Source organism: Pelmatolapia mariae, linkage group LG22, assembly GCF_036321145.2.
Source record: "Pelmatolapia mariae isolate MD_Pm_ZW linkage group LG22, Pm_UMD_F_2, whole genome shotgun sequence".
Classification (NCBI taxonomy): domain Eukaryota; kingdom Metazoa; phylum Chordata; class Actinopteri; order Cichliformes; family Cichlidae; genus Pelmatolapia; species Pelmatolapia mariae.
The window spans coordinates 21,310,254-21,331,610 of NC_086245.2; the positions used below are offsets into that span (position 1 = coordinate 21,310,254).

Here is a 21,357-nt window from a genome sequence, read left to right on the forward strand (position 1 = left end):
TATTTTTAGGTTGCTTAGCAACATCTTCTCATAGCCAGTGTTTGGACTGGGTATGAATGTATCACAACAATCATTATAGGTCTGTGGATGTACGATGATGCTTAGAAATGGAGGAAAGCGCAGAATTTGTGACTTGGAGAGAAGCTAAGGCCCCAGTGTGTCTAATTTGATACTGACTTAGACTGATTTCTGTCCAATCCGGTTCTTTTTGGCGTAGCAGTGAACATCAGTTTAAATTGTAATTGCCCTCAATTGGCTTGTTTTGAACAGTGGGGGGAAAAATGCAAAATCCTCTCGTCAGCAGTGGTGGGTGTTTAGTAAATGTATGCACTGCACAAGCTCTAATTCTCTGTGTTTCTTGCAGTAATGCCAAAGCATAAGACTTGTTTTTAATGCACTTTCTAAATTCAAAACTGATGTAGGCCTATTGAAAATTCATCTGAAGTGTGAAGTGTCCCAAATCAACTTATAACAGTTCATGTTCTAATCTGCGACTCACATTTGTATTAACCGAGTAAGGTTTGGTTAAATGTTGATTGAACAAGCAAATGTTTTTCCTCAGAAGGCCTCATCCAAATTCGTACACAGCTTGTGCTTTCATAAAGTTAGAAGAAACAATGCCGTCTATTATAACACAACAACAGCAATTATGTAACTTGGTGCTGTTTGTAAAAATAATCACACATTTGGATGTTTACAAAGCTTCCTTTTCTCTAGCGCTTCATCACATGAATTAAGTCCTGTGCTTTCGGTGGGGTCTGTTGACTGGTATGCAACCCAGGCAGCTAGTTTTTCTCTTCTTTTTTTTTACTCTGATCTTCTTTAATGGGGCTTAAAAAATGAATGCTCAGGAATTAATTGAGGAGAGAGACGACTAACTAAAGAGATCATTGCAATTTTAATATAGTTCCTCATGGTGGATGTGTGAGATGGCACTCAGAGCTGTTTGATTAAACTGCCCCATTATACATTTCTCCAGTCAGACCGACTTAAAAGCTGCATGTGTATTGATAGTAATACAAGCGATGGACAAAACAGTTTGAGGGTTTCTTCAAATTCTGCCATCAGACTGAACTTTGAGTGAAATCCAACTTCACTTGTTTTTGTTTGGTTTTTTTTCTCTAAACTTAGCCCCCCAGGTAAACTCCTCAAGGCTACTTTCTGGTCCTCGAACCACATTTTGGAAACCCTTATTTGAACGCGCATAACACAGTCAGAGTGGTCCTTGACCCTCTCTACCCCACCCAAATCCCACTGATGAACCAGCGAAGTTACAGTTGCTGTGTGTTGGTATTTATGCCAGACTGCAGCTCGCTGAAACCCCCTCCGCGCAGCAGATTATCGGACCAAACCATTGCTGCACTTCAGGTTTTAACACCTGTCACATGAGGCTTTACATTCGCAAATCGCCGGCTATCGCTGCAGCTAAGCGAGTTCAGTTTGCCACACTGCAGACGGACATCGGACTCTGCCGTCCTGCAAATGCTGCCACAGTGCAGCTCTCAGTGAGATGAGCTTCCCAAATTGCACCGACACCCCCATTGTGCGACTGGCAGCATCACCCACTGCCTGCAATGCAATGGCGTTGTAGCGGCTCTAGTTATGTCCAAACGTTTCTAGTGGCGATTCCGCTCCGGGCTGGCTTTTTACGAGCTCGGAATAGAAATGTTATTTTCGATAGCTTTTGCAAACAGACCATCCGCATTTCTCGCAAGTTTCCCCTCTGGATTACAGTTTATGTGTGCGGCGCGTCCAGCGAAGCCGGAGCCATGAATGTAAGTCTGACTCTTTTGTTTTTGTAACAGTGAGGCAACCTCGATGTGATCTGTGGTTAACTTGTGTTTATTTTGCAATTATTGAGAAAGGTTAGAGGTTGATGTCGCGGAAATTTGCAGTTGGAAGAATGTAAATAAATACGCGTGAAACGGTGTCAGAAGGGGGGGAAACCTGAGCTGTCATGTACTGTGCGGTGTGGCTGATGTGCGCCTGTTTGTCTGATCCCACTGACACCGATCCCAATGTTCACAAGCCTCAATTTATATTTCACCTCTCACGTTATCGTCCTCATTATCTTCCTGCGTAAAATCCTCAGAGGGTGCAAAGCCCAAGATGATCCCCAAGTTCAGATTAATTATTGTTGTTGTTATTATTTTAACGCAAGCATTTCACATAGGTGTTAACACTGAGCTGCAAGAGTCCAGCATAGTGAATATTAAATACTGAGCCAGGACGTTTAGTTTTCAGGCACCGCTGCTGTTGCTGATGCATCTATAGCATCCAGGCTGCGGGTTACAGCACAACTTAGGTTAATGGATTCTGTGTCCCAGATGGACGTTATTTTTTTATTTAATAATGTATTTTTATCCCAGCTTTACTGTGTCATGTTTCATTTCACTCTCTGTGGCGTGCATTTCCAAAAAGGATTAAACATTAACGGATGTAGGTGTATATTTAACTACTACCAGCCGACTAACCTGCTCTAACCCTGTATTATTGCAAATGTGGGCCTTTCATTAAATGTTTCTTTTTTTTCTATTGGATGGTATCAACACACATGGTTGAGTGCATCCAGCAACATTTTTTTTCAGCTTGGGAGCTGACATTTAGAAGCCACAACCATAATGTCAGTTATGGTTTAGAGTTGAAGGATGTCTTAGTGTACAAGGGTCACAGCTTCATATGGAAAACAGAGGGTGGGGGAGATAACGGAAAGAGAGCAAGAAAAGAAGAAGGAAACAACCATGTTTCCTAGAGCATAGCACCATTTTAAACAAAAAGAAGCACAAATCAAAGGATTTATTATCTGAGAGGGTTAGCAGCGCAGCTCTTCCGTGATGCTAAACACAGCATCTTTGGAGGCCCTTTAGAGTCCGATTGGCTTTTATAACTGCAGTAGTTCTCTTGTACTGAGAGCTTTTACTGCACGCATAAGTATCTGTAATTCGTTTTGCCCTCATGTGTCTGAAGAGTGTTGCTGATGGTAAAAATGACTTTTTTCATGCTTTTTAACCATCATTCTGATCATGAAGTTCCACTGATAAAAGGAGGCACTTTGATTCCATGTGGTATTGTGAGCCTGTTTAAACAGTTATCTGTCTTCACTCAACAAAACCATTTTTCTATCTTTATAACATCTCCTTTCATCTTTACAGGTATGAATGGGCCTAAAAGAACTATAACAACAGCTGGATCAGACCGAGTGGCACTACTAGTAGAACAAGATACCTCACTTCGGTGCTCTAATGCGGCCAAGGCAATGCTGACATCTCCTCTGAATCCAAAGGCATCATCATGCTGAAAACGGAGGCCTCGGGGGAGAGGACCAGCCTCCGGAGTGCCTCCCCCCACCGTAACGCCTACCGGGCTGAGTTTCAGGCACTCAAGAAGGCCTTTGACCAGCCTCGGCTCGATGGAGACTCAAAGCCCAAAGACCTCGAGCGGGTGAAACAACCGAGGGGACGCCAGTATGGCACACACGTCAGTCGCATTAAGGACATGTTCATGCAAATGGGGTCAGAGAATGCAGCTGCTAAGACCAGGGGTCGTGATGAATCCTCACCACAAAAGCTGGTGAAGCCCACGAACTTTGTCAATAAGGCTGATGGATCAGTGATAAAACTTCAGCATTCCTCATCAGCTGAAAGGATTGGAGGTGCCGGGGCAAAGTTTTCCGAAACCAGAAAGCTATTTGAACAACAGTCACGCGACCAGTCCCAATCACCAGTCTTTCCCTACGGCCGTGATAAAAGGGGTTCCCATGAGCACCTCGATGACTGGCGAGGGGCGAGGTCCAACCGAGGCAGTACAGACTCCTTGGATTCTCTGTGCTCCAGAACAGAGGCATCCTCACCAACTGTCAGCCAACTCAGTGCTGTTTTTGAAAACGCTGACCACCACAACCAGGGGGTTTCATACAGAGGAGTCAGCAGACGAGCCCTCTACTCACCTGACGGATTCCAGCGCCATGGCGGAGACGTCAGTGAGGATGATTCTCTTCGACAATCTCCAGTTCGTGGAACCTACCGGAACAGGATGGGGGGCAAGTTACCCACATCCTCGTCTTCGGAGGACCTCCTGAGCCCGAGTCCTGGAGTAGAGATTTCTGAGCACAAACAAGATGCTCCACAAAAGGAAGAAACCCAAGACAAAGCTGGAGAGGCTACAGTGGGAGAAGGACAGCATTTTTCTGGTGCTTCCACCAATGGAAACCAGATTAATGGTTCTTGTGAAGAAGAGGAGAAACCGCAGGACACAACAAAACAAACTGAGGATCTAGGAACCTCCAAATCCTCGAAACCTACACATGGTGCTGTAATTACAAACAAAGCTTTAGAGGATACCACTCACGAGTCGCTGCCGACCACCAGGGAAAGCCAAGAGGACAGAGATGCTTCAAAGGAAGAAAAATCTTCCAAGGACCAGCTGGACGAGCCTGATGAGGAATACACTGGGAATGAGCGGGTGATTTTTAACGCAGATGGGGACGCCTGTTACCAGGGTTGGGGGGAAAGTTGCACAGATCCCGAGGATGACCTCTATGGTGATGATGACGAGGACATTGTCTATGACCCGGGGTCCGATCTGACAGAGATTCCTGGTCTGGCGGAAGAAAACAAAGAGGACATCCCTCCGAAGAGGAAGATTCGCTTCAGCAATGCTCCTATTACAGTAAGCCGAATGCTGCACAAAAGTGTTGTGAAAGCCGAAATTGTGTAAACACATTTGAACACAATCCGGCATAAAAGCATTTGTGCAGTGCTTATCAAAAGTAGGTTAAAACAACAGAGAGCTAATATTGTATTCAGAGCTTTCTTTTTATGGCCTTGTATTTATAGTTACCACTGAACTACTCTTTGTGGTTAGCTTTGTTGTTTGAACACATGAGGTTCATGAGGTTATGCAAACATGACAAAATGACATAACCCTAGCTGACTTTTTTCATTTGGCATTTTCTTCCTTTAGTGTATACTGAGTTAGGTAAAATATCACATTATTGGATGCTATAGGTGTTGAAGGTTGTGGCCATTTTGTGATGCTAGGGTCAAAGCATTTGATGTTCATGAGCACAACATCTATGCATGTGTTAGTCATGCTGGTTCTGCACCCACACAATTTTCACACAAGATACTGTGTTTGTTTTTTGTTTTTTTTATCTTTCGGAGCCTCTTTGCTCAGGGAGTTGTTTGTGAAACTATGGAGTCTTCACATATCTGTGAAATGCACTGTATATTCAGAACACAATGGACCCGTAGTGTCTGTATTTGTGTATGTGTGGTTTTGGTTAACCTTGATGTGTTATGCAAGGTTACAGTAGACGTAGCTAAAGATTACATGCATTTTTACCATTGATCCCACTCTGCTTTCACAGTGGATAGAATTATAGAAAATCTCGTTTTTGCTAATGGAAAATGGTTATTGTTTCTGTAGACAGTGACTTCTTCTCCAGTAAATAGAATTATCTGTACTATGGTATTTGTTTCATCTGCAGTGGAGAATTTTGCTGTTTTCAGTATTGAGTTGGGCACAATGCAGCCAGTGTTGCTTGTGGATTGGGGAGATGGATTTGGGAGATTATGGAAAATATTTTTCCTTCTTTATCCTCAAGTATTTAGAATCAATTAGCAATGTGGCTTTTGTTACCAGTGTTATCTTCTTAATTCAATTTGTCAGTCAAATATATATATATATATATATATTCATATTTTAAGCTTTCTTAAACTCACAGTCATGATTGAGAGATTTAAGTTCTTGTATGTAAATCTAATGCAAGCTAATGCAAACATTCCACAGGTTTATTACCATGTTATAATGAACCAGAACAATTAGTCCAGTTATTCTGTGGAGAAAAACGTGATGTTAGCTCACTAAGTACCGTGTGCTGTCTCTGAAAAGTTGGTCCTTTTGCTCTTTTCTCTTCTTTCCTCTCAGGTTTCATCACACATGCATGAAACTTATAAACACAAACACATTTCCATGATGGAAATTAATTTAAATTAAAATAATATGATAATAGGTTTATATTTAATTATTATATATATGTGTGTGTGTGTGTGTGTGTGTGTGTGTGTGTGTGTGTGTGTGTGTGTGTGTGTATGTGTGTACGGGTTCGTACTATCCTGGTGGGGACCAAAATCTGACTTTTACTATCCTGGTGGGGACTTTCTGCACCGTGGGGACCAAAATCCAGGTCCCCTCGGGGTTGAAAGCAATTTTCACACTCAAAATGCGGTTTTACTGTCAGGGTTACAATTAGGTTATGGTTAGGTTTAGGGTAAGGGTTAGGGTTAGGCATTTATTTTTAATGGTTAGGGTTAGGGTAAGGGGCTAGGGAAAGCATTATGTCAATGGGATGTCCCCACGAGGATAGCAAACCAGACATGTGTGTGTGTGTGTGTGTGTGTGTGTGTGTGAGAAGAAAAAAATGGCCAATCTATGTATTGCTTTTTTCAACTTGCACTTTCACTAACCAGTAAGTGACGAGTAAATAGAGTAAATACATTAAACAGCTTGTTCTCGTATTCAGGTTGAAGAGGCGTAGATTATGCACTGTTGTTGGCTTTAACTTCAAGGCTTCTGTTTCCTGTGAAAAGGACTGACGCTCATTCATCATATGGAATATTCAAGAGAGAAGCTGCCCCCGACCCCACAAAGACGCACACACACAATTAAACATGCGCCCCTCCCACTTTTCCATCGTATGCCCCACCTCCTCTCAGTACACGAGAAACAAACAGCGTTCTGTCTTTTGTTCATCTCTCTGTAAACTGAAAGAGACAAAGCTGTTTTCTCAGCCCCCAGCCCCACACGAGTCCAGCTTGACCCCTGTGGGAGAAGAGGGTCTTACAGCCGTCTAATAATCTAATACATAATGTTCCCTCTGTTTGTGTAATACTACTTAGACTTGCCCATCCAGTCCCATCCAGCAAAGTGGCTAAGTCATTTCAATGGACCTGCTTATAAAATCTTTAATTTTTAAAAAATAAATCTTCGTAGTAGCTACAGAGAGTAGATGACACGCAATCAATTTTCAGTCTTTGTGAATATGCAGAGTGAGTTAAGAGCAGCTGCAAAAAAGTATATTGTATCAATCTCTGTGAAGCCGGGAAAGCAGGGTCTGTTTTCCAGTTCCGCTTAAGTCCAGAAAAAGGATTTGTGAATTGCCATGAAATTTACACCAGATATTCATGTCTGGCTTTGGATAATGACTTTAGTGATATCCCCGAAAAAGTCTAAGTGTGTTCAGTTGGTGTATTAACCAGTATTCTCAGACGAGTGGTATTCATCCTCAGATTTCTTTTGTATTTTTCATAATGAATAACTTATCTTGCTACAATTTTAAGTGCTACAACAGTAAACAAGGCAAACATCATGCCGTCAGCATGAAGTTTGCTGTGTCCACAGTAAGTACCGCCTCACGGAGCTGCCTCCATGGCTGCAAAGTCTAGCTGTTACATCCTCACTGCCCCAGTGAGAAATGACTGCTTTGAGCTATCCAAGGCGAACGCAGTGACCCACAGAAGAAAATCAGCTCTCATGTTCATTGAAGTGTAGGTGGTTTTATCCTTGATATTCGAACCTGTGGTTGGGTTGTCCAGTCTGCAGACAGACTTCTGTATTAAAGTAGATCCAGTTTTCAAATGCACATTGAATCCACTGCTGTGTGTTCTTTGCAGCTGGTGTCATGTTGAGGATATAATGGAGACATAGGAATGTAACTAAGGTTCTTTTAATTTTTGATGACTGCCTGGGGGTCACTGATCTCAACCAGTGTTCACTTCACCTTCTTAGTCCTCTCAGGCTTGAAATGTTCAAGTCTTGACTAGATGTAGACCCCAAAAGCTCAAACATCTGTTACATGCTGCTTTTTCCTTTTCATGAGTGCATTTTCTTTCCCTGTTTTGTTGAACTGCATCCCAGGAGTTTAACAGAAGTCTTCGACCTCTGTGTGCTGTCTGCTTTGTCAGTTTCCTCTTGTTTACCACTCGTCTGAACGAAGGGCGTTTATATCACCTTTTGATGACATTTTTTCTGCCTTTAGAGGAACTGCATTTTCATTACTTGCAACACTGCAATATCCTAATATAACTAAACTGATACGGTGAGTAGAGCACTAGTTAAATGGCCACTGAAGCATCTGTGTAATCACCCACTCCATTCTGCATGCTGTCTGTTACTGGATCTACATTTTGTCCATTGCTTCTGTACCTTGAGTGGAATGAAAGCACAAATCTGACTCAGAGCTTTAATCTTTACGATGGATGTGTGTTGCTCCTTTTATGTGTTGCAAAAGTGTTTGTAGATGCATTTTTCTGGGTGCCTTTTACCCTATTTTGAAAGATGTATAGTCTACAGCATAAAAAGGATGGTTATGTTCAGTATAAACATCTGTGTGTTTCTTGATGAGCACTATAAATATGGAGCTTTTATTTTATGTTTTCAAAAGGATAAGGTATATACATGAAATAATTGGTGTTCTCTGGCTCATTTGCCTCCAACTGATATGTTCATACTTGCAGATTAGATCCTTCTGCAAACATTTGGTTGCAAAAACCACCTACACACGTTTTCTCTGCGTACTATTGCCGTGTGCGTTTTGCAGGCAAAACCAATTCACACACTCATCTTGTACTTTACTGAAGCATGAAAGAACATAAAGACAAAGTTGCTGATGCTGAAAAACTGAGAAAATACACAACTTACGCTGTCTCGGTGCCATTCGTCAGGCATGCAAGGAATTAAGAGAGGGTTATTTCTCTTGAGAAACACAATATCTGCCCTTAATACAGTACATGACAGTGGAGGCTCCAGACTTTTTGTCACGATGTAATTTCTGCCCTAGTCCTCCCTCGTGTATTTGACAGTTTGTCCAACAATGTTGTTATTCAGACAGATCAACAGAAAACATGCGTAACCCCAAAAACATCCTTATCTAGAGCATCAACTAATACAGTCTTGTAAGACCATTTCAAATTAGATGGCCTGTTGCCAGGAGCTTTGCTTTCTGACCATGTTTTCTGATAGAAAGGATTACTCTACTTTAGTGCAATCTGTCTTTCTGAGTGATGATATACTGTATGTGTAACAGCATTGCTTGAATTTTGGATCCAGCACTGACATGGATTTAGGCATTTGTAAATATAATTTAAGTCTGCAGCAGCACTGCTACAGCTTAATCTTCCTCAGTACAGTCTTGTGCTTTAGTGGATGTCTTTTTAACCAAAATTCAATTTTTAGGATACTGTGGAATTTAGTGGTACCCCTCATTTCTTTATATTTTGCTAGGAAAATGGGAAATATGTGCAGCGACTTTGAAAGACATACATGGAAAGACAGTAGCTTAAGCAAAGCTTGAAAGTCAGTATTTGGTCTGACTACCTTTATTCTTCACCATAGCCTGAACTCAAGCTTTCTTGTAATTTCTTTCAGTAGTCATCAAGATGATCCCACACTGCTGCAATAATGTTGCGGTCTGGGCTCCAGGGATGCTAATTTGTGACTGATAGTGTTCCACTGTGCAGGTATGCTTTTACTACACTGGCAGTGTGTTTCAGTGAAGCTTCAGTGAACAGTTGATGGATCAGCTGAAGAGCCAGAAGCTTCTCTCGGGTCCAGTGTCAGGTCTTTACTGGATTTTTCCCCCTTTCTTAAGGACATGACTTTCAGAAACCGTCATCTGCTTTTTTAGGCCTGACACTTGTTCTTCTGTGTGGCACATCTCCAGTTTCCCCAGTTTTTTAAGGACACATTGCACATCATGCTGAGATATAAAGTTTACACCCAACAGCTCTTTGTAATCATTTTGCAAAAATACCATTTTGCACCTGTCAAACTGTTTTATCTTTGACATTTTTCATAGAATCAACTAAAAAAATTTGAACAAATTATGTGATTTTGTGACAGGATGCTAATAACGTGCCTAAAGATACCATTTTAATTTGGTTCTTTGCTAAGCTGTCTGTTATGTGTAGACACAGAACTGGTTCATCCTTTAGGTTACAAACCTTTTTTAAAGCTTGAATGATTCATAGATCCAAATTAAGTGACTTAACCAACAAAAAACATGCTCAGGTACTGAGGTACAGAAAATGAGTTAAAAAGCAGCCAATGCCCAAAGACAAAGTTTGAAACACCTTCAAAAAAGCCTGGAAAATAATTGCTCAACCCCACTTAAAACATATTAAAAAAATTCTGACTCCTTGGAAGCAAAATATAAAAAATGGAGGGTGTCTCAAGTGTTTTGCGCAGTACTTTAAGTTCATTTATTTCCAAAACAGGAATGAGTCAAAGTACAAAAATATAACTGATAATCCAGCTGATGACTGGTACTAAAAGGTTTTCTGGTAGGACTCTTGTTTCTGTGCACATCTCAGCTGCAGCATGCCTCAGATTTCTTCTTATGCCCTAAACTCTGTTGCATTTCTACGTAGCTGGGTAAAGCTGTAACTGAGCCAGAGTTACAAAATGTTACATGTTGCAAAGTATCCTAACTTATATGAAAATATGTATCAAGCAGTGTTTTTTAACTTATTTTATTCAAACCAAGCTGTCCAGTGAAGTATTGTTTTTCTTTAGCAGTTATGCTGTCAATAGAAAAACAATCATGACTCCCTTCCTGTCTTATCTCTGACAGGTACAACTACTCTTGACTCGGATGTTGGGCATGCGTGTATTTTGTGCGTGCCTGTAGCTTAGTCACTCCATTATTAATGCAGTTGTGTTTTTGTTTGCTTGTTTCGGTGCCACCCGATCCTCCCTGGGGGATGCATTTTTAATGATCCGGGAAAGGCGAGACGTGCCTTGCGGTTTTTGAGGCTGGTCATTTGCCACACGGCAGACTGTGTCATGAACCATCAACCAACCCCCCACCTACCCAATCTGGCCACGTGCTAATGATATTACCAGTGCGCTGTCAGTTTTTATTGCTGAAAAAAAAAAAAGCTGCAGAGAACACAGCATCTCACTGACACAATGTTCTCAGTGTTTGCTAAGCTCGTGCTTAGGAAGGTTCACACTGCCGCACCATCACCATGTGCTTGTTTATAGTGAGTCAGAAACAAGATTGAGATCTGCTGATACAAACAAAATCAACCCTATAAACCATTTTTGTCCCTTTCTAAGATAGTTTTAGGGTTCTGTGCTTCATTCACAGCAGTCCAGATCACACAGACTGGTTATTATGATTCGTAGAAATGCAGTCCCACTCTCTGCATAGTCATTATCGCAGCCTAATGAATTACATGGCATAGCAAGTGGGCATGTGCTGTAACAAGCAACATGTTGTGTTACTTCTAATCTCTTCCTCCCTCTCGTTGTATATGATAATATGCACTTGTTTTAAGCTAGTTCTTCTGTCTAGTTTCCCTTTATGTTTGTCTCCTGTCCTGTAGTTGGCCCTTGAATCAGGTGTTGATGGGAGTAGCGGCCCCCTGTAGTATTGTGCAGTAGCCAATAGAAAGGAAAAGCAAGCCCGCTGCAGATACAGCAGATGTAAAATCAGCTTTTTAAAACGACAACACAAATCTAAAGTTTTGCCCTCCTGTATGAACAGTGTGTGTGTGTGTGTGTGTGTGTGTGTGTGTGTGTGTGTCTGTTTTGTATGCAGAAGCGGTGTCTAAAGTTAAAAAAAGAAACGCTGACTTATGTGATTGTGGCATTCCCTGTCAGTGTCACTTCCCCAGATGAGGGAGGATATATGTCAAGAAGATAGAGAGGCTGGCCTTGAATTGACTGTAAATCCCTGTATGTTCTCACCTCTCTTTATATAGAGTTGTATACTGAATGTTTATGTTTCCTCCTCTCTTTTCTCGCTCCCTGTTCTTCCCATCCCCACCTCTTTATTGCTGTCAGTCTGAGTCTGACATTCATTTATTTCCACCATCAGCGACTGTCTTGTCCCCTCAGTATCCAGACACTTTCTTCAGCACCTGTCAGTTCTCCAGCCTGGCGTCTTGCAAATGTGTCTGTGTGGGTGGCCACAGGTAGAAGCAATGGAATGCAAATACGCGGAGGTGTCGCAGCAGAGAAGACTATGAGTTTTGTGTGTGTGTGTGTGTGTGAGAAAGAGAGAGAGAGAGAGAGCCAGGCTGTAGTTTATCCACCGCAGGGTTTGTTGGGTTCATGCCACACCAGTAGGAACATTTCTCCTGGGTTTTCCAGCCTCGTCTTGCCCTGGGCAGCGTCCACTGTCTGGAAGACGCAGGGCGGGTGGCAGCATTGGCACCAATTCACCAAAGGCCCAGTTTAATACCATCAGAGGCTTTTTGCCGTGACTGGGCGCCATGCCGTGCCATCTTAGGCAAGGACTCAAACAGCCCTGGAGCAAATTACCCCTAGCATCACCCACTCCTCAGCTTTTTTTTTTTTCATCTTCTTTTCTTTATTTCTCTATTATTGCCTGTTCACTGTTCAATAGCCTCAGTGTCTGCTGCTGCTCTAAACCATGAATCATATGAGTCATTCGGTTTCTCTCTCTTTCTCGGTGGATATAGTCTTTCTTTTTTATTTACTGTGGCTCCAGACTCTTAAAGATTCCAGTCTCAGTATTATCCCTTGGCTGATCTGCGGTCATCATAGGAGCTATTAGGCTAACCCAACAGCTATCCTTACAGACCAACTGAGGTGGCTGACAGGTATCATTTAGCAGCAAAAACCAATGTGTTGGATGTTGATTGAGTATATATGAACTACCACCCTTTTCATTAGTGGATGACTCCCTGTCATGTGTGTGTGCAATGGCCTTTTAATCTAAAGCCTACATGAATACCATTCATATTGTTAGGAATCTGTATTCATGTACTTGCATTTGAATCTGCATAAGCAGTCAAATACAAGGACAGAACGAGGCTCTTCTACTAAGTAAGAGGCCTCAGCTTTATCGCTTTAGATTTCCCAAGCATCTGCAGTGTCCCGGCGTCTGCAGCAGGATCCACAGATGACTGTAAAACCGTATTTCAGAGTCAAAGTATACTCCCTTATCCTGATGCGAGGACAAGAGAAAAGATAACAAGAGTGCCTGCCCAAGCAGAACCGCTGCAGAGTCTGCACATAACCGCCAGTTGTTCTGTTGTTAACCGGCAAAATACAGAAATGCGCGTGTGTTTGATTTCACAGGACGTTGATCAGTGCGTTGTGCAGATGAAGGTTAAGTCTAAGAACAGAGGGGATAAGAGGCGTCATTTGATACAGTTAAGAATGATAGATTGTACTTTGCGGTTTGTATTCCAGATCTTAGAGAAGGGATTATATCTGCCTGTGTATTTTATGTTGATGAATGAGTTTGTGGGAGGATAAGCACTGACACTGGGAGAATTGTGAAAGGTGATATGTTTTCTGGCTCAGTGGACTATCTTCATACAGACCATTCGCATCACCGTCAGCAAGCAGCATGACACAGAATCCATACAGCTGTTTGAGAATATGTTATGAAAGTCAAGGAGATTTATAGCTGTCCCAGAATGTAAACTTCTGTGGTAGTTTTTTTGTTTTTGACCCGAGCACGGTGTTAAGCTTGACAGAAACTGCAGGCAGCATAGATGAATATATTTACATATAAATGGCCGTGTTGTGTTAAATCCTTCAAAAGCTGGCTCCATTTCCAAGGGAGAACCACATGGGGAAACGGTCCCTTATACTTCAGTCTTCCTTTTTTAGTGACTCTCCTTGTGTGAAGCTACTTGAGGAACAAATCAAAATTTCAGTTAAACTTTATGTTGTTGCACATCAACTATAACTAAAGTAAAAATGTAGGGGTTTGTCATTCCAGTATGATGAGGTCAAAGTCGCAGCCAGTTTGTGAGACTAATGGTAAATGGACTGGTTCTTACACAGCGCGTTCTGCTCAATGTCTCATACACTCAATCACACACACATTCATGCAATGCTTTTATCTATACCTAAGCACCTCTGCCTGACAACTGGGCAACCCAGGGTTCAGTATCTTACCCAAGGATCCTTGGACGTATGGACAGGAGGAGCTGAGATTGATTCAGCCACAGCAGTCCCGAACGACTAATATGGGTAAACATATTGATATCCGTCAAACTATGGCCCCAACAGTTTGTCCCACAGCTGTCAGGCTAGTAGTTGCCAGGTGCATGTCTGGTCTTACTCTCTTGCCATTTTACACCTCCCTAAAGTAATAAAAGCAGCAGGCAGCAGTTCTGCCACCCTGCCAAGGTTAAGCACACTCTCACACGACGGTGTACCAAATCATTCTTTGTGCGCCTTTGAGCCTCTTATCGCTCTACTGGTATTTCAGATCCAAAAGTATTTTTTCCCCAGAACAAAATCCAATTATTGTAGGAGAACAAGAAGATATTATACATCCTATCTGAGAAGAGAAGTAGCTGTGAGAGAGAATCTTGACCTTTATTTCAGATAGCCCTTCTACATATTTTATCTGTTCTTAAAGAATTTCTGAGCCTGGAAGCCAGGTGGTGTTTGGACAGGATGGAGATGCATACCAGGGTTTCCGTTTAGAGCCAGATAACCATCGGGTGTCTTTGTTTTGTAGGCAAATGCTTTCTGTTAAATGTTTCAGTCTGTCTCTCTGTTTCTGGTTCACTCTCTTCCTGCCTACCTATTCTTATTTCCCCTGTGCATGCTGTTTCATTTATCTCATCACTCCTTCCCTCAGTCACCATTATTCTCTATTCCATCCGCTTCCTATTCAGTTCATCTGCCTCCCAGATGCGTAGAAGTCCCTCGCTTGCCCTTATCTTTCTCCATCACTGAGCCTCTGCCCACTCTTCTATGCTTACCTTCCCTCACAGATCCACCCTCATCAGTCCTCATCTTCGCTCATCTTTTCTCTCTCTCTCTGTCAAGTGACTGGCCACATGCTAATGTGTTTGTAGATAGCACACAGTGAATGAGAGAGGCCATTAGATAATGTACTGGCTGCCAATGGCGGCATCGCGTTCAGGACATCCAGGACAGAGCAAGTGCTGGTGTTAGCATTTGTCAGCAGTGTGCGTACGTGGGTGTGTTTAATGGTTCTGTGAGTGTGATGGTGTCTGCTACTGATTGCTGAGTGTTTGTGTGTGTCTGATTTGATATGTTGTAATTCTCTGCACAGTCTATACAGTGCATATACTCATGTGTGCGTGTGCTTCTGGGTGCAAGCAAGTGTTAATAATGCAGGGCTGTTGACAACACTGAATGATTGATTACAGGGAGGTCATGCAGATCTCATGCAAGATCTCACAGAGCAAATCCTGGCAGCATCATGCCATCTCAGTGTGCCCTGTCTGTGCGTGCAGCACACTAGCTCTTTAACAGAGTGACTAACACATCTATATGATGCCTTATTGATGCGGTTTTGTGAATAACTCCAATGATTTAAGTCTAATAAATGGATCCTGTTACATTAATTTTTAATGTCATTTTGTTCTTGAATTTCACCAAAGATCAAGATTCAAAAACCTCCAGTTTATCTTCTGTCCAAAACAACCAATTTAGCTCATCTTCCTTTAAAGCCACCCTCTCTTTAAGCTGTCTTTCTTCTGATTGGCTGCCCCTCATAAACAGAAGCTTTGTTAGCTGGTGGGCAGAGATATCCACTCTCTTTGATGTGAAACTGATCACAGACTGACCTCAGTATTTGAAACTTTGGCCACAATTAATATAAAGAGTGACAGAAAACAGCTAAAGGGTTCACTTCAAGCTAAATCTGAGATACTCTTCATAAAATTCTTGATTGCACCGTCATGTATCAAATGTCACTAGTTTTTCAGATTCTATTAATAGCGCCTGGAGTCGGGGTTTGCAGGTGCCTGTTTTGCCAGAGTGAAGCTTATGCCTTCATGCAAGCTTCCCTCTGCACTTACATCCATGTTAATCTACGCGCTTGAACACTTTGCATATTCTTACACCTCTTTCTTCGACACCAGCAGACTGCATTCTGCAGAACACCACACTAAAGTCGTGACAAGAGCGTGCACAGCTCTCTCTCCTCTCCTTTCCTTCCTCCTCGGTGCAGGGAGCTGTGAGAGCGCTTGGTTGGGATGAGATTTGAAGTGACAGCTGACTGTTGCAAGGGAGGAGAGGCTCCTCTGAGGACCACACAGCTCAGAGAAAGAGAGAGGCATCCCCGTCCTCAAAGCAATTATGTTTCCTTGCATTACAGTTTATTTGTGGTTGCAGTTGTTTCTTTCATATAAAGACCTTGTTTATCCAAGTGCTGTTAGCTAAAAGTAGTGCTGTGTTCCCAATAATTGGGAACACAAAGCTCTTATTTACTCCCTCGCCTAAAGAGCAACCACTGTTGTCAAGAAGAGTAGTATAAATGTATGTAACATTCCCAGGTGTGGCATTGTTAGTGTCGTATGTGCAAAGGCAAAACCTGTTCCTGTGTGAGCCTATAAATACAGTATGATGTGCCCTTTATAAAGCCTGAATACATTTTTTTAATGTAACTAGCTTATCTAATTCTTTGTGTTGGGTTTTTTTTTCAGGTGTTTAACACCTACTCCAATGAAGACTATGACCGACGTAATGAGGAGGTGGATCCCGTGGCCTCCTCTGCTGAGTATGAGTTGGAGAAAAGGGTGGAGAAACTGGAGCTCTTCCCTGTGGAGCTAGAGAAAGGTGGGGAAAAAAATCTGAGAACATCCTAATGAAGATAGGATCCTGTCAGCTACTTATCATACCCAACAGACAGAACCACCCACACAGGATGCCTTTGTTTTTTGCTTTCTTCTGTACTTTCCTAATTTCTTTCCTTCACGTTTCCTTCATCGCCTTCCCATAAATCATGCCTTAAAGTTTAAATCTCTCCCTCGATCATTAGCAGTATTTTGTTATTATTATTATTGTTGTTAGATGTTACAAAGAGATAATTCACAAATTGCAATTTGACTTAGGTTATCCCAAAAAGCAAGGATTGCTTAATTCATCCTAATTCCCCAGCATGAGACATACAGACGTGACACTGCGTGTTTTCCACTTGTCTTGTTCTGTTCTAAAATTCATTTACACCAAGGATCTAAAACACACTGAATTTACGTTGTAGGACACCACAATCTACTCTCTGTTATGTAACACTAACAGCATTTGAATTATTAACACAGGACAGGGATGAATGAAGGGCATTTCTCATCCAGCACTTTTTACATTCTTGTAAAAATTGTTTCATGTCTTGGAGGTTGATGTCTCCTTATTCTTTCAGTTAATACTGAACATATTCACCTATCATATTCTGTCGTATTCCACAATATGGTTGACATTGTTAACAGGAGCCATTTTGGGTTTGATTGACTGGATCTTTGGACACTTATGAAAATACAGAGAATGACACTTAAAATTTGTGGGGGTTTTGTGTTTCCAGATGAAGACGGCCTGGGGATCAGTATCATTGGGATGGGTGTTGGTGCTGATGCAGGCCTGGAGAAACTGGGCATCTTTGTTAAGACTGTCATTGAGGGTGGAGCTGCGGAGAGAGATGGCAGGTGGGTGCTGCTTTCCTGCTGGATATCACACATTTTTTCAGTCTAAAAGTGGGTCTGGAGACAACAAATAACATGCACGTAGGATTAAACTTGCATATGTTGTGCAAAAAATAAATAAATAAATGTATTCCCTCCACAGGAATAAATTTCGATGTTTTTTTTTTTTCCCCAGCACCACTCCACCATATTGTCTCGCTCGGTCTTACATGCGCAGTCACACTCTATATCTATCAGATTTAACAGCAGGGGTTCAGATTATATCCACCGAGAGAGGCACAGTCTTACACGGGTCTGTACCTGTGTAGGTGTGTGTGTAGGTGTGACGGAGACGTTACATTAAATTATATTTCTTTTTCTCTGCAGAGTTTCTCTGCAGAAAAGCGCTGATTTTTAAAGTCTCGGTTTCTATTTATGTCCCTGGATGATTTACAGTATTGCATTATGTGTTTTTGTGCATTATGAAAAGTGTAAACAGTGCAGAGTTAGCAATGAGTCAGAGATGGAGGAGATGACAGCTCCTCAGCTGACAGACTGGCCTCTTGAGCTGTCACCTTCCACCTATTAGTTCGTTTGTGTGGTTCAGGTTCCCCATAAACAGATTTAAAAACTGCTCCTCACAATGCAGTTTGAAGCTAGTGAGCTCTTCATAGAAAACAACTCTAATGCAGCAGGGCTGTTTGCACTAGGTGTTTCCTCTAGGGATTTATTCTTATGGCAGAAATTTTGAGGAACACGACAGTGAGATTAGTTAAAATGTAACCAGCAGAGCGACGGAGAAAAGCAGCGGCAGAAAGGAAGCAGCTCCTTCGAAAGTGAGAAAAGTTGATCTGTTCTAAGATGACAGTTTCACTGACTCCAAAAAGTCTAATTTCCCATGGTGAGTGGGAAAAGTGAGAGAAGTTGAAAAGATCAGAGGAACACTGTGCTGAAGCTCGAGTTCACATTTGTGTGACTGTAGAGTTGAGCCTGTTTCTTTTTTATTCTTTAGTGGAAAAAAAAGTTTTTAGTGTAGTTTCATTTTTACAACAATGCTGTAGAAGCTGTTGAGTGTGCTAATGAAAATGCAGGAGATGTGCTTCTCCGTGTGCTTGTTTAGATTTTTAGCGATGCTAGCAGCGTGGTTGTAGGCATGGCGACAATAAAAGCCAACCTCTAATCTAATAGCTGCCATGAAATGATGTATTCTGAAAAATGTATTTATGGTCACCAAGGAATGAAGTCTGCTTTGTGTTCAGAGCTAATTAACATTAACACATGTGCACTACTGTGTAATGCAAATTTGGTAATCATTACACAGCAGAGGACAGCCACTGTTGCTATTTCATGAATATTTTTAACATCTAGTTTTTGTGATGAGACGCTACATGACAAAAATGTTGTTCATGAACTGTTCAGCTTTGAGATTTGGGGGTTATTTTATTATTTGGGGTGCTTAACATGCATATCTAAACATAAAATCTCAGAACACTTGAAATATTAACAATAACTGACCTAAGATAAGTGAAGATATTGGTGAAGTTTAATAGTTTCATAGTGATATTTGTAGTTTAGTGGTGAAACGGACATCTGCACTTAATATAAAGACTGAATAAAAGAAAAGAAAAAGGAAAAAGAAATATTCACAAATCAAATTTCTTTTTACAGCTGGCTTTAAAACAGCCTGAGTGCCGTGCATATTTAAGTAATGTATTCACATTTATATAACGCTCTTCTATTCTTACTGACCATTCAAACTTTCATTTTAACCATACATACAGCACTTTATGGCCAGTTTAGAATCAGCAATTACCCCAACACGCATGTCCTCAGACTGTGGGAGGAAGCCAAAGTACTAAGTTTTTATTATACTTCAAGTGAATGAATGCTTCCAACATTATATTGCATCATTAGTGTCTTTATTAGAGATGGAAACACAGCTGTTCTTTATTGTGAATCTGCAGTTCTGGCTGTGCCCTCATGATGGATTTCACAATAGACCATGATCACAGTATTAGAGAAATAAACTGTACACTTGAGGTGTTAGTGTCATGGCGGCAAAAAATAATCAGTAATTTTTGCATGCTCACTTATTCGTGCACACACACACGCGTGCAGATATACACAGGGAGAGAAGGGAGGAGTCACTATCCAGAATGTGATTTCCTTGAGTCATTACCCTCCCTGCCACAGGGCTCTGTCTTTGCTGAGTCTGACTTAATGGTCTAATGTGCAGGAGCGCATTCACTCTCAGGCAGACAGAATGACTTGGCTGTGGCTCGATGTCTCGCCTGTGTGTGTGTGAGAGATAGGGGACATGAGGGTGATAGGATGTGTAATTCGGTGTATGTACATTAACTGACAAGGTCCTTTGTTGGCAGTTTTTTGTCTTTCCTGCTGCCTTTGTTTGGAAGTTGTATACCGACTAGGCTCGACCACATACAGCCACATTTGGATGGTAGCATCTATGAAGGTCAGAGAAGCATCTGGACCACTGACAGACAACCAGCCTGCTGTCTGTCTACCTGTCAGGCCCACGTGTCTCTATACATCCCTGTGACATCTGTGATTGATGCGTCAGCTGTCACAGACATACTAAATCCTGCTCGGCAGCTGGTGTTATGTTGTAACAGACTGGGAGAAGGAGCTGCAGTTTTATATGAAGCCATCAAACACCTCTTAATTTTGATATCATTGTTGCAGTAAATAAAAAGGAAACAGTGCAGAGGATGCATTTGTAGGTAGCTAGTGAGTTTGACCATTGTTAAATAGTCTTAGCTACTGTGGCTCTCTCCAGTTTATGAATTTGTAATTGTAGATCACTTGAGAACTCTTTTATCTTTGAGTTTTATTGCTTTTAAATTGAACCTATGGGGGTAGTTCATTCATACAAATCAAGAAAAATCGAGTTAAGAGACCTTTATCTCATTTGCTCATTTTATTTGATAAAAATGTGAGAAATGTACAAGTTTAAAGTTTTCAAGCTTGTGTTCATAAGTATCGAGGAGAAGGGCCTTCTTGCACTCTGTTTTGGACCAAATAAAAAACCAAACTGCTGTTGAAGAAGAGAATAATGTGTCTGTTGTGGCTTCCAGCAATTAATTATTAGCACAATTCACTGTTTTGCTGAAAATAATAAGAGCTAGTTTTTGTTTTATTTATATGTTGAAGCAGTTACTCAAAATCCAGATTCTAAATCCCACTGCATCTTTTTTTTTCAGTACAGATTTTCATGCAAATTTAAATTAAATATTCAACAAGGCTGTCTGTTTTAAGCAATTTGTTCGCAGTTCCCCTGAATCCTGTATACTCAAGCGTTATCAGGAGTTTCATTTTAGGTCAAGAACTTAGGCGACCTCGCGTCATGTCCAGAGCAGAGCACAAATACCGGATGTATTGTAGCCGAGGGCGAAAGGCGTCCATGTCCCCATTAGCCCTCATAGTTTGTTTTGAGTCTCATCTCCTCTGTCTCCTTGTTACACAGTAGTCTGGAGCTATTGCACTGGAAATACGTGACCCCAGAAAGTTTTCCGCTGTTGTAGTTCTAAAAATGATGTGAACATGAATGATGCGCCAGCGTGTTCGTGCCTTTGTGCATCTTTTAGCCTTTGGACAACGCTCATTTTCTAATGCAGAAGCCCAGCGTGAGGTCACATGTGCATGCAGATTTCAGCTTATATGTATGCACAGTAAAAGTAAAACACAGACATTTATTCCTGATGTCTATACTATTGATATATTTTTATTTACTCCTGCACAGTTGGTGTTGGAGCACCTATAATTTCATTGTGCATGTACAATGACAATAGAGGGCTATTGTGTTCTATTCTATTCTATTCTAGTCATTTATTACATAATTACATATTTATTACTATCTATTATTAGTAATAATAGATACTATTATCTATTATAGTAGTATCTATTATACTATAAT

General features: G+C 41.4%; 1 protein-coding gene across 4 annotated transcripts in view; it reads left to right on the forward strand.

The window, feature by feature from the left end:
• Positions 1-1,315: 1,315 nt before the first annotated feature.
• ppp1r9a (protein phosphatase 1, regulatory subunit 9A) overlaps positions 1,316-21,357 on the forward strand; it is a 46,183-nt gene continuing 26,141 nt past the window's right edge. For 2 of the 4 annotated variants that reach the window (XM_065471059.1, XM_065471058.1), the window contains exons 1-4: positions 1,317-1,775; positions 3,153-4,668; positions 16,455-16,587; positions 17,327-17,447. In XM_065471059.1, coding sequence (XP_065327131.1) covers positions 3,292-4,668; positions 16,455-16,587; positions 17,327-17,447 — 1,631 coding nt within the window. In that variant the 5' untranslated portion in view covers positions 1,317-1,775; positions 3,153-3,291. Of the gene's footprint in view, positions 1,776-3,152; positions 4,669-16,454; positions 16,588-17,326; positions 17,448-21,357 lie in introns of all 4 variants that reach the window. The other 2 variants (XM_065471061.1, XM_065471057.1) reach the window with 2 other exon arrangements.